General features: G+C 41.8%; 1 protein-coding gene across 1 annotated transcript in view; it reads left to right on the top strand.

The window, feature by feature from the left end:
- The window catches only part of LOC308320878 (uncharacterized protein), a 288,416-nt gene that overhangs the window by 6,905 nt on the left and 267,728 nt on the right, over positions 1 to 13,783 (top strand). Inside the window, exons 4-10 of the mRNA XM_080771587.1 lie at positions 2,147 to 2,715; positions 5,518 to 5,631; positions 6,670 to 6,783; positions 8,273 to 8,386; positions 9,815 to 9,928; positions 11,042 to 11,155; positions 12,544 to 12,657. Coding sequence (XP_080627713.1) covers positions 2,660 to 2,715; positions 5,518 to 5,631; positions 6,670 to 6,783; positions 8,273 to 8,386; positions 9,815 to 9,928; positions 11,042 to 11,155; positions 12,544 to 12,657 — 740 coding nt within the window. The 5' untranslated portion in view covers positions 2,147 to 2,659. The remainder of the gene's footprint in view (positions 1 to 2,146; positions 2,716 to 5,517; positions 5,632 to 6,669; positions 6,784 to 8,272; positions 8,387 to 9,814; positions 9,929 to 11,041; positions 11,156 to 12,543; positions 12,658 to 13,783) is intronic.

Here is a 13,783-nt window from a genome sequence, read left to right on the forward strand (position 1 = left end):
GTGGTACCCTATAGCCTAATTTAAAAATGTTAATTTAATTAGCAAATATATGTTCTCTGTGGACATAATGCTGGAGAGGATGGTGGTGAAAATCAGGTGCAATAGTAGTAGTAATAATATTAATATCTGGGGGGGGGGGGGGTGCGAGCCCCGCAAAAAGTGTCCTCCTTTCTGAGGTCTTGCAGGTGGCCACCCTAATAGTAGTAGTAGTAGTAGTAGTGTTTTCATTGCTGAAAATAGCTGATTTACAAGCTCACAACGTGTTGTGAGCTTGTAGATCAGCTATTTTCAGCATGCAACCAATTGTAAAATGACTTATACTGGATCTCTTGTCCACTAGTCCCTTCTTACATTTTAGTCTACTTTTTATTTGTTGTGCTGCCTTTGGAATGGCAGTTTGGTTAAAATGCATAGTTTAAAAATGTTTAATAATCCTGTCATTTAATTAATTAAGTTAATAGTTAAAAGGTGAAGTGTATTGTAACAGTTCTTACGGTTTTTACTGCCCTCCAGTGGTGGAAGTGAGTCCCTGAAAGTGAAACGAAACTTCAGCAGAGCATTTCCAGTAAAACGAAACTCATTTCCCAGTACTGACGGAACAGTGAGCTGCGTGCGCATGGTCCGCTGATAATTATTCTTTAATGCTTTTGCCTTAATTGGACATATATTGTCTGTAAGTACTTTGAAGTTCTAGTTAATCGGTTCAAAGAGTATATTTAATTTAGTATGTGATGTTTGCAGAATGCCTTTGTAGTTGGTTATTATGTGTTTGGAAATTGTGTAAACACGTCTGCGTGTTAGTTTACTGCTGCAGTAGCAGTAGCCATTTTCTGTGTTTGATTTCAACACTGTGTACCAAGTTCAGTGCAAATAGCCTACTGATAACTATGCATACTATAAACTATATTACTCACACACTCACACATATTTCCTGTCTGTTTTTCACTTTCGTCAGTGGAAAAAGGCAGTCGATGAACATTTTTCGTCTCAGTTTTAGCCGACGAAAACAACACTACTTGAGCAGTAGGCTGAATGTCATAGTTTATTACTGAGACAATTCAATTAAATTCAATTCAAAGGGCTTTATTGGCATGAGAAAACATACGTTTACATTGCCAAAGCAGAAAGAACAATACAACAATACAGCAATACAATCAAAACAAAAATGATGTACTTTGAAGGTCAGAATCTTCAATAGATCAACTTCTGTGTACCAAGATCACTCGATGCAGGTATAGTGCAGGAATATACACAATGATTAGTCTGAGACAGACAAAAAAAGAAAACAGACTCAAGTGCGCACCCAAGTGGTCAAAGTTGTGTGCTGTTAACTGTCAACTACCAACATGACAATGCTCCAAATGTATGTATGTGCATTTATCTACTGTACATCGAGGCGTTGTGAGCTTGTAGATCGGCTATTTGAACTATTAAAAAATGTTTTTCAAAAAAGCAAAGTAGTTTAGGGATAAGGGGTTTAGCCCGCAATAGAGCCCTCAGGTTTTGATGCATTTTTTTTATGGATTTATTATGAACAGGGATGGTAAATAAAATATGTTGAAATACAACTACAGCTTGTGTCCAAAACTCACAGAAATAGTTATACTTCTGTGAAGTCATGTCAGTCAAATAATATACTGTACCATTACAAATTCCAATTGTCTACACCTGCCTTCCAGAATGTGTGTGCCCAGGGTAGAAAACCTGGCCTGGCACAGAGCACACTTTTATAGTTTAACCCATTCTGACCTGAGATCGGATTCATACAAGGTTTCCACTGGACACACACACACTGGTCTGATTTATAACCCATTCTGACCTGAGATCAGATTCTAAAAATGTCAGTCGCTCTTCGATTTTTCAAAAATATCAGACCTGCAAGCTCGTAAGCGCGGCACCGAGTGCCGCGCTTACGAGCTTGTAGATCTGCTATTTTTCAATAGCTAAAGTATAACATAATGCTTAAGGGCGCGCACTGCAATGCAAACCAATAGGTCGAGTGCGCTCCGGTGCGCCCTAAAACACCAACCAGAATGGGTTAATGTGTTTTAAATTTAGAGTGCTATGATATGAGAGATATGGACTGTAGATTCAACATGGATTAAAATGATTCACTAAATATTGTTCATCTTCTCTTTTCTACCAGGAGTCATCAGGAGATGAGCAGCACTGCATGGAGCCAGAGGAGAATGTCCCATTCATTTAGCTTCATACTAGACAAAACAAATCACAACAATGTCAGGGAATGTTAGGAAAACACCAACGTGGACTATACACACAAAAAAATACTTTTACTTGTAACGGAGGACTTAATTGTCCACCGCTGGTTGACATTATTGGCATACAGACAGTGTGGGTTCTAGAGGAGCATAGCTTACAAGCAAGTAAAAAGTACTCAGTCCTAAGTCTACTGAGTACTAAGTCTACTGACTAAGTGTACTCAGTCCTAAGTCTACTCAGTCCTAAGTCTACTGACTACTAAGTCTACTGAGTACTAAGTCTACTCAGTCCTAAGTCTACTGACTACTAGGTATACTAGTCCTAAGTCTACTTGACAGGTTTTAAACTTTTTAGCTGTCAATGGTTGAAGAAAAGTTCTCTTTACTAAATACTGGATTGTGACGACATTTGACTGTAGCTGATAATACAATATATCACTATGGAGAAAATGAGTGGGAGTTCTGCTTCTGACGGAGACAACCCGAGCGATGAAAGGTTTGAATTCACTCATTTATAATAATAATAATAATAATGGTTTTTATTTATATCGCACTTTACATTCGCAAGAATCTCAAAGTGCTACAGCAGTGAATAAAAGCAAAAGAAACAACACACCATTAAAAACATCAAATAGAACAGGAACATTACAATTACCACCGCTGAAGTGCCCTTTGAGCAAGGCATTGAACCTCTACCATGAAATGTTCTATGAGCAGGGCCTGGTTGTAAACAAGTTCTTGAGCTTAGTCCAGTTAGGGCCGATTCATACTCCTATTTTAGAGCCGAATAAAAGTCGGTTCGGCGCTGTAGAGCCTACAATGTGACGTCATTTGAGGTTCGGGGGGGGCGGGTACCGTCCTAAAGTCGGCTCTTCGGTGCTACTGAAAATTTCTGACGAGCCGAAATCATTTCGGCACTACAGCGCCGAAACAGCGGTAAAATAGGAGTATGAATCGGCCCTTACCCTGGGTAAAAACATAGTACCTTTCCTTTCTTACTTCCATTGGAAATGCATCGGGGCGGCCATGACACTTACATCTAGCTTGCATCGATGTTGCATGCTAGATCGAAAGGTGTGAGTGAGGCCAATGAGAAAACTTTTGTCCCGAACCGACTCTTCGGTGTGGTTTAGATATAAGGGGCTCCATTTCAGTCACTGCTAAACCCCTTATCCCTAAACTTCTTTGCCATTTTGACATTTAACATTTTTGAATAGTTCAACTAGCCAATCTACATTGACACGTTGTGAGCTTGTAGACTGGCCATTTAAATTATTCAAAAATGTTAAGCAAAATAGTAAAAAAAAATAAGTTTAGGGATAAGGGGTTTAAAATGATTAAATAAATACATGTTTGATAATGAGCATTCATTCAATATGATAACTTCTCACAGCAGATCAAGCATTCAGGAACAACATTACCTTTCGTTGCGTTGATTAATAAAAAGCATTTTTATCCGAGCGCCCCGGCTACTTTTTTCAAACTGGGTTCGTTTGGGAAATCCACAGTTGCACACCGGGAGCGCACTCGCATTATGGGCTATTTCCCCTACCCCACCATAAAAGCCCTCAACGGGGGCGCTGCGAAGTCAAGTCAAGATTTATAATTATACGTTTAATTATTGTAATGTATAATTACGGCAACTGGCGGCCCCGGGGGGGGGGGGGGGCACATGCGGCCCCCCCATCTTCACTTAATGCGGCCCTCAGGTACATATCAGAATACTGAGATAATTTTGGTTTCAGCGGTTTACAATTCCGCTTTAATTACAAGCAATTAGAGGCATTTGAAATGACATAAAAATGTACATTTTCAGGATTCCAATTCAAAAAATAGCAAAAAAAGAAAATCAAGATTTCAATTCTAATATAGCAAAAAATAGCAGATCTACAAGCTCAAAACGCGTCACAGTGCGACGCGTTTTGAGCTTGTAGATCTACTATTTTTGCTACAACAGCAATGTGGCCCTCTGGAGTGAGTGTGGAAATGTAGTGGCCCTCTCCATCGTCAAAGTTGCCCAACCACTGATTTAATATGTTCTGCCTGCCATCAGTCAGTTTTAGTTTCAGATAACGTATTGCTTATTCTACTGTCGAATGACATTGTTTGAAGGGGAGACCTCTGCAAACCCGCACACTGCTGATTCAAGAGCTATTTTATTTAATGTCAAACGCAACGACGTTTGGCTCTTTCGACCTGACTCGGAATAGGCTGACATCACTAAATACATTTCATAGGTATAGAACAACCAATCGGAAAGCAGCACGTAATCATCTTAACAGATAGCAGCTGCATAGTCATGTGACTCTTAACCCATTCTGACCTGAGATCAGATTAAAAAAATGTCTTCTACATCCTGACAGTTTTCTGAAAAAGCTATGTTTCTATGTCAGTCGTTCTTCGATTTTTCAAAAATAGCAGACCTACGCTATGAGCTTGTAGATCTGCTATTTTTCAATAGCTAAAGCATAACGTAATGCTAACACCAAAAGGGGTTCCCGCCCCAAAATGGGTTAAAGTTACAGTGCTTCTGTGACATTCCTTGCAAATACTATTGCAAAATAACACAATATAATACAGGGACAAATATATAAAATATGTCATACCATAAAATACAAGAAAATCAACATACAATAAATACGCAAATTAATGTCACATATAAGGTCCTATACGACAGTAGTGGACAGTAAAAGTAAAAACAACACAAATGGTGCTTGGAGGCATTTAGTATGGATAATTATAGCATGACGTTTAATTAAGCAATATTACACGAGAGGGTGTGGTTTAACGTGATTATTGAATTATGATTATTGAACGAGACGAAGTCGAGTTGAACATGTAATGTATTCTTTAAATTGTTTCCTAAGACAATGTTGCTGCTGCTCTGATGCACAACTGATACATTTATAATCTGATCCTTTCTAAAAATATATTACGGCTAGGTGTGCTGTCGTGCTAATTTCAGCACGGCCGGAGAGCCTATTGCAACCAATTACTTGGTCAGAAGAACTACCTGTATTATATCTATTTGATACATCCTGGTTTGAGCCTCTCTGCACTGCCCACGCCTGATATGACTCGCTATAAATAAACTAAATCCTCTCGTTGAATCCCACTGTTCATGATCACTGTTGCTGTGTTTATGTGAATGCATTTTAAATAGTATTTTTTTAATGCATCTGTGTGTTTTATGTAATGTGTGATTGTTGTAACTGACTGCCGGTGTGCCAAAGACACATTTACATTGTATGTAAATGTTATGGACAATAAAGTTTTCTTTTGTCTTTATCTTTTACAGGGTTGATCGTCACAGAGCAGTCTCTCCTGTACCCAGCTGTGTCTCCATGACGAGTGACACCTCCATGCATGGACTTTTTGACTTCAAAGATGGACACCACTTTACTGATCAAAGGTTTGAATTTTAATTGACCAGACAGATGATTGAAAAATGAACTCCTTTACAACCTGACTGTAGAAAGTAACAGTACAGTAAAGAACCTGGGGGTTATTATTGATTCTGAATTGAATTTTAATTCACACATTAATCATGTCACCAAGATTGCCTTTTTTCACCTTAGAAATATTGCACGAATCAGAGCCTATTTGTCTTTGGACGATGCAAAAACGCTAATCCACGCCTTTGTTTTTTCTCGGCTTGATTACTGCAATGCACTTTTTTCAGGACTGCCTAAGAAAACAACTGACAGATTACAACTTGTCCAAAATGCAGCAGCCAGAGTTTTAACTAGAACTAAGATGAGAGAACATATTACTCCAGTTTTGGCTTCACTGCACCGGCTTCCGGTTGTTTTTAGGATTGATTTTAAAATTATTTTACTTGTCTATAAAGCTCTCAATGGTCTCGCACCTTCCTACCTACATGACTGCCTGCCTAAATATGTCCCAAACCGCCCCCTAAGGTCTTCCACTGCTGGCCTGCTCGCTTTGCCTAAAAAAATGGCAACTAAAAAATACGGGGAAGCAGCTTTTTGCTTCTACGGGCCGTCGGCATGGAACAAGCTCCCACTGTACCTTCGTCAGGCAGCCTCTGTAGTTTAACAAACTCCCACTGTACCTTCGTCAGGCAGCCTCTGTAGACATTTTTAAAGCTCAGCTCAAGACCCACTTCTACAACATTGCTTTAAATTGATCTTTTATTTTTTGTTATTCATGTCCTCACTGTATTGCATTACTGCTTGTTTTTTAATGTCGTTGCCTTGCTTTTCTTTTTTATTCTCCATTGTTCTGTAAAGCACTTTGAGCTGCATTTCATGTCATGAAAGGTGCTATACAAATAAAGTTTTATTATTATTATTTATTATGTGAATGCATTTTAAATAGTATTTTTTTAATGCATCTGTGTGTTTTATGTAATGTAAGACACATTTACATTTTATGTACCGGTAAATGTAATGGACAATAAAGTTTTCTTTGTCTTTATCTTTAACAGGGTTGATCATCACAGAGCAGTCTCTCCTGTACCCAGCTGTGTCTCCATGAAGAGTGACTCATCCATGTATGGACTTATTGACTTCAAAGATGGACACCACTCTACTGATCAAAGGTTGGAACATTAACTCCTTTACAACCAACTGCTCCATCTGGTGTCTGAATTGTGTACTCCAAGTCAAATCAAATCAAACTTTATTTATATAGCATCTATCTGAGCAGATCTAATGGGGAGGGGCAGAAATGGTTTTATAGTGCCGGTGAGAAGGCGGTCAGCTGTGTCCTGCACTAGCTGTAAACGCCTGAGTGACGCCTGGTCGATGCCAATATACAAAGAGTTGCAATAATCTATTCTTGATTATATCAAAGCATGGATAACCATCTCCAGCTGTTTTTAGGGGAGGTAGGATTTGACCGTGGCGATGATTGGAAGAAGAGAGTTTTAACGACGGAGCTGATTTGTTTATTAAGTTTAAAATCTTGTATCAAAAATAAAACCAAGAGGGGGGACAGTGGCACAGTCGGTAGTGTTGTCGCCTCACAGCTAGAAGGTCCTGGGTTCGATTCCCGCTGTGGGCGCTGGGGGCGTGTTCTCTCCTCTGAGTCATCAGTGCCCATACCCGAGGCGGGGTTGGCGAAAGGGCCTTTCTGTGTGGAGTTTGCATGTTCTCCCCGTTCCCCGTTTGGTAGGTACCCTCATGTTCTCCCCGTGTCCCCTAGGGTAGGTACCCTCACATGCTCTCCCCGTGTCCCCTAGGGTAGGTACCCTCATGTTCTCCCCGTGTCCCCTAGGGTAGGTACCCTCACATGTTCTCCCCGTGTCCCCTAGGGTAGGTACCCTCACATGTTCTCCCCGTGTCCCCTAGGGTAGGTACCCTCACATGTTCTCCCCGTGTCCCCTAGGGTAGGTACCCTCACATGTTCTCCCCGTGTCCCCTAGGGTACCCTCACAAAAACATGCAGTAATCCTGGTCGGAATGTGTTAAGGAGATAACTGTTACAATTGCTCAATTCAACAGACCCATTCAGGATTCTAAAAACGCCTTCTCAATCCTGACCTAAGTTTTAAGTGTTTAGAGAGGCACTTGTCTTTATCTCCTTGGGCAAATCATTCCATTGCACCGTTTGTACTACATGGAATACAAGCTACTGTTATGCTAATTACTGTCTGTTACAATTTACAATTTACAATTTAGGCATTTAGCAGACGCTCTTAATCCAGAGCGATTTACATTAAGCAAGAACAAAAAAGCATGGGAATACGTCACATAAAAAGAATCTATCATGAAACATGCGTAAGCTAAGAAAGTAACAGTGGAATATCTATATAATGAAGCTATACATATATACTATACATATACTATACTATGCTATACATATGTACTATGACGTGCTATGACTACATACAATGCAATTATAGTGCTGTCTACATAACATGCTATAAGTCTGTATCAAATGCTATCTAAGTCTACAGAAATGCTATCTAAGGGGGTAGGCGGTAGGGTAAGGGCTATGGTCCTGTTATTTACTTAGTATTATTTCTAGTAGTATTATTCACTGTCTCTGTTGTTTATGTATTGTTATTTCTGTCTGTATGATTCCAGAAGTGTCCACCACAGAGCAGAGTCTCCAACTCCCAGCCTTCTGTCTGTGAAGAGTGACTGGTCTAAAGGAAATCCTCCTGACTTCAGTAACGAACCTGGACCTCCTGATTCACAGTATGTCAACCCTCCTATAAATATATACAACACTATAACACTGTAACACTATACACTATAACACTATACAATATACACTATAACATATTTTATAGTGCCGGTGAGAAGGCGGGCAGCTGTGTTCTGCACTAGCTGTAAACGCCTGAGTGACGCCTGGTCGATGCCAATATACAAAGAGTTGCAATAATCTATTCTTGATGAAATCAAAGCATGGATAACCATCTCCAGCTGTTTTTAGGGGGAGGTAGGATTTGACCGTGGTGATGATTGAAAAAGAGAGGTTTAACGATGGAACTGATTTGTTTATTAAGTTTAAATCTTTATGAAAAAGCAAAACCAAGAGGGGGGGCAGTGGCACAGTCGGTAGTGTTGTCGCCTCACAGCTAGAGCTTAGCAAAGGGACACAGGGCCAGGGATCACAATGACTGACTGGTAGGCTTTCTTTATTTTCTGTAGGCTGCAACATGGCCTTATTTTTTTTGAACAAGATATTGCACTGTCCTGTTTTTTTATTTTAGTTAAAGAGAGAGAGAGAAAGAGAGACTTCTGAAAATATTGCACTGATCTATGACTCATGTTTATTTTATTTTAGTTAAAAAGGAGAGCAAGAGACTGTTCTGAAAATATTGCACTGAGTTTTTAGTTTTAATTTATTTTATTTAAAACAAAAAGAGTCTGTTCTGTCATGATGTGAGACTATGAGTCTATAACTGTGCTAATGTGGACATATTGCACTGAGTTTATAACTGTTCTAATGTGGAAATATGCATGACATGTAGCAACACAAAATTGACAATGAAATATGTGGAAACTGTGGAAATGTACTATTGACTAAGGGAATTTATTACTATGGCACTCTGAGTATCAAGGAAAAATATCATGGCACTTCATGTCAAAAAGGTTGCTTACCCCTGCCCTAGGGTAGGTACCCTCACTTGTTCTCCCCGTGTCCCCTAGGGTAGGTACCCTCACATGTTCTCCCCGTGTCCCCTAGGGTAGGTACCCTCACATGTTCTCCCCGTGTCCCCTAGGGTAGGTACCCTCACATGTTCTACCCGTGTCCCCTAGGGTAGGTACCCTCACATGTTCTCCCCGTGTCCCCTAGGGTAGGTACCCTCACATGTTCTCCCCGTGTCCCCTAGGGTATAGTACCCTCACATGTTCTCCCGTGTCCCCTAGGGTAGGTACCCTCACATGTTCATGTGGCCCAGAGGCACTTGTCTTTATCTCCTTGGGCAAATCATTCCATTGCACCGTTTGTACTACATGGAATACAAGCTACTGTTATGCTAATTACTGTCTGTTACAATTTACAATTTAGGCATTTAGCAGACGGTCCTGTATGTTATTTACTTAGTATTATTTCTAGTAGTATTATTCACGGTCTCTGTTGTTTATGTATTGTTATTTCTGTCTGTATGATTCCAGAAGTGTCCACCACAGAGCAGAGTCTCCAACTCCCAGCCTTCTGTCTGTGAAGAGTGACTGGTCTAAAGGAAATCCTCCTGACTTCAGTAACGAACCTGGACCTCCTGATTCACAGTATGTCAACCCTCCTATAAATATATACAACACTATACAATATACACCATAACACTATACAATATACACTATAACACTATACAATATACACTAACATATTTTATAGTGCCGGTAAGAAGGCGGGCAGCTGTGTTCTGCACTAGCTGTAAACGCCTGAGTGACGCCTGGTCGATGCCAATATACAAAGAGTTGCAATAATCTATTCTTGATGAAATCAAAGCATGGATAACCATCTCCAGCTGTTTTTAGGGGGAGGTAGGATTTGACCGTGGCGATGATTGGAAGAAGAGAGTTTTAACAACGGAACTGATTTGTTTATTAAGTTTAAAATCTTTATCAAAAATAACCAAGAGGGGGGACAGTGGCACAGTCTGTAGTGTTGTCGCCTCACAGCTAGAAGGTCCTGGCTTCGATTCCCGCTTTGGGCGCTGGGGGCGTGTTCTCTCCTCTGCGTCACCAGAGCCCATACCCGAGGCGGGGTTGGCGAAACGGCCTTTCTGTGTGGAGTTTGTATGTTCTCCCCGTTTCCCTTAGGGTATAGTACCCTCACATGTTCTCCGCGTGTCCCCTAGGGTAGGTACCCTCACATGTTCTCCCCGTGTCCCCTAGGGTAGGTACCCTCACATGTTCTCCCCGTGTCCCCTAGGGTAGGTACCCTCACATGTTCTCCCCGTGTCCCCTAGGGTAGGTACCCTCACATGTTCTCCCCGTGTCCCCTAGGGTAGGTACCCTCACATGTTCTCCCCGTGTACCCTAGGGTATAGTACCCTCACATGTTCTCCCCGTGTCTCCTAGGGTAGGTACCCTCACAAAAACACGCAGTAATCCTGGTCGGAATGTGTTAAGGAGATAACTGTTACAATTGCTCAATTCAACAGACCCATTCAGGATTCTAAAAACGCCTTCTCAATCCTGACCTAAGTTTTAAGTGTTTAGAGAGGCACTTGTCTTTATCTCCTTGGGCAAATCATTCCATTGCACCGTTTGTACTACATGGAATACAAGCTACTGTTATGCTAATTACTGTCTGTTATTTACTTAGTATTATTTCTAGTAGTATTATTCACTGTCTCTGTTGTTTATGTATTGTTATTTCTGTCTGTATGATTCCAGAAGTGTCCACCACAGAGCAGAGTCTCCAACTCCCAGCCTTCTGTCTGTGAAGAGTGACTGGTCTAAAGGAAATCCTCCTGACTTCAGTAACGAACCTGGACCTCCTGATTCACAGTATGTCAACCCTCCTATAAATATATACAACACTATGACACTGTAACACTATACAATATACACTATACAATATACACTATGGGCCAGATTCACAACGGCGTTTACGATAACATGACGTGACATTTACGTGGATTTCCCACATTAATTTGGAATTCATGGAAATGGCCGTGAACTTGACGCTCACGTAGGTTGGTCGGAAACTCCGTCAAATCCTATGGAACCTCTTTAGGTGGCGGACGAATCCACGCAAGCATTCAGAAGGCTTTAGTCTTCATGCTGAATCAATAAATAGTTCCCAAATCGCAGATAAAATATGTAGGCATGTGTCCCTACTCCCTAACATTGTTCAGCACATAAAAAAATGATATATATATAAAAGCCGAGTGCACTTGTATGCATATGCATGCATTCTAGAGGCAAGTCCCATAAGGAAACTGCCCCTGCAAGCAACACCTTTTTATTTATTTATTAGGATATTTCTATAGCATGCGCGATTGCGCTGCTCACTTGACAGCCTTCTCTAGGCTACTCGCAGTGCAACGTTGTGAGCTTGTAGATCGGCTCCCGAGGACTCGCGCTGCATGTTAAAAAACAAACTCACAATTACAATTACTGTGTCCCCTAGGCTAGGTACCCTCACATGTTCTCCCCGTGTCCCCTAGGGTAGGTACCCTCACATGTTCTCCCCGTGTCCCCTAGGGTAGGTACCCTCACATGTTCTCCCCGTGTCCCCTAGGGTATAGTACCCTCACATGTTCTCCCCGTGTCCCCTAGGGTAGGTACCCTCACATGTTCTCTCTGTGTCCCCTAGGGTAGGTACCCTCACATGTTCTCCCCGTGTCCCCTAGGGTAGGTACCCTCACATGTTCTCCCCGTGTCCCCTAGGGTATAGTACCCTCACATGTTCTCCCCGTGTCCCCTAGGGTAGGTACCCTCACATGTTCCCCCCCCGTGTCCCCTAGGGTAGGTACCCTCACATGTTCCCCCCGTGTCCCCTAGGGTAGGTACCCTCACATGTTCTCCCCGTGTCCCATAGGGTACCCTCACAAAAGCATGAAGTAATCCTGGTAGGAATGTGTTAAGGAGAAAACTGTTACAATTGCTCAATTCAACAGACCCATTCAGGATTCTAAAAACGCCTTCTCAATCCTGACCTAAGTTTTAAGTGTTTAGAGAGGCACTTGTCTTTATCTCCTTGGGCAAATCATTCCATTGCACCGTTTGTACTACATGGAATACAAGCTACTGTTATGCTAATTACTGTCTGTTACAATTTACAATTTAGGCATTTAGCAGACTGTCCTGTTATTTACTTAGTATTATTTCTAGTAGTATTGTTCACGGTCTCTGTTGTTTATGTATTGTTATTTCTGTCTGTATGATTCCAGAAGTGTCCACCACAGAGCAGAGTCTCCAACTCCCAGCCTTCTGTCTGTGAAGAGTGACTGGTCTAAAGGAAATCCTCCTGACTTCAGTAATGAACCTGGACCTCCTGATTCACAGTATGTCAACCCTCCTATAAATATATACAACACTATAACACTATAACACTATACAATTTACACTATAACATATTTTATAGTGACGGTGAGAAGGCGGGCAGCTGTGTTCTGCACTAGCTGTAAACGCCTGAGTGACGCCTGGTCGATGCCAATATATAAAGAGTTGCAATAATCTATTCTTGATGAAATCAAAGCATGGATAACCATCTCCAGCTGTTTTTAGGGGGAGGTAGGATTTGACCGTGGCGATGATTGGAAGAAGAGAGTTTTAACAACGGAGCTGATTTGTTTATTAAGTTTAAAATCTATATAAAAAATAAAACCAAGAGGGCGGACAGTGGCACAGTCGGTAGTGTTGTCGCCTCACAGCTAGAAGGTTCTGGGTTCGATTCCCGCTTTGGGTGCTGGGGGCGTGTTCTCTCCTCTGCGTCACCAGAGCCCATACCCGAGGCGGGGTTGGCGAAACGGCCTTTCTGTGTGGAGTTTGTATGTTCTCCCCGTTTCCCCTAGGATAGGTACCCTCACATGTTCTCCCCGTGTCCCCTAGGGTAGGTACCCTCACATGTTCTCCCCGTGTCCCTATAGGGTATAGTACCCTAACATGTTCTCCCCGTGTCCCCTAGGGTATAGTACCCTCACATGTTCTCCCCGTGTACCCTAGGGTAGGTACCCTCACATGTTCTCCCGTGTCCCCTAGGGTAGGTACCCTCACATGTTTTCCCTGTGTCCCCTAGGGTATAGTACCCTCACATGTTCTCCCCGTGTCCCCTAGGGTAGGTACCCTCACATGTTGTCCCCTAGGGTAGGTACCCTCACATGTTCTCCCCGTGTCCCCTAGGGTATAGTACCCTAACATGTTCTCCCCGTGTCCCCTAGGGTATAGTACCCTCACATGTTCTCCCCGTGTCCCCTAGGGTAGGTACCCTCACATGTTCTCCCTATGTCCCCTAGGGTAGGTACCCTCACAAAAACATGCAGTAATCCTGGTCGGAATGTGTTAAGGAGATAACTGTTACAATTACTCAATTCAACAGACCCATTCAGGATTCTAAAAACGCCTTCTCAATCCTGACCTAAGTTTTAAGTGTTTAGAGAGGCACTTGTCTTTATCTCCTTGGGCAAATCA

Source organism: Protomyctophum bolini (assembly GCF_963924005.1).
Source record: "Protomyctophum bolini genome assembly, chromosome: 9".
Taxonomy (NCBI): domain Eukaryota; kingdom Metazoa; phylum Chordata; class Actinopteri; order Myctophiformes; family Myctophidae; genus Protomyctophum; species Protomyctophum bolini.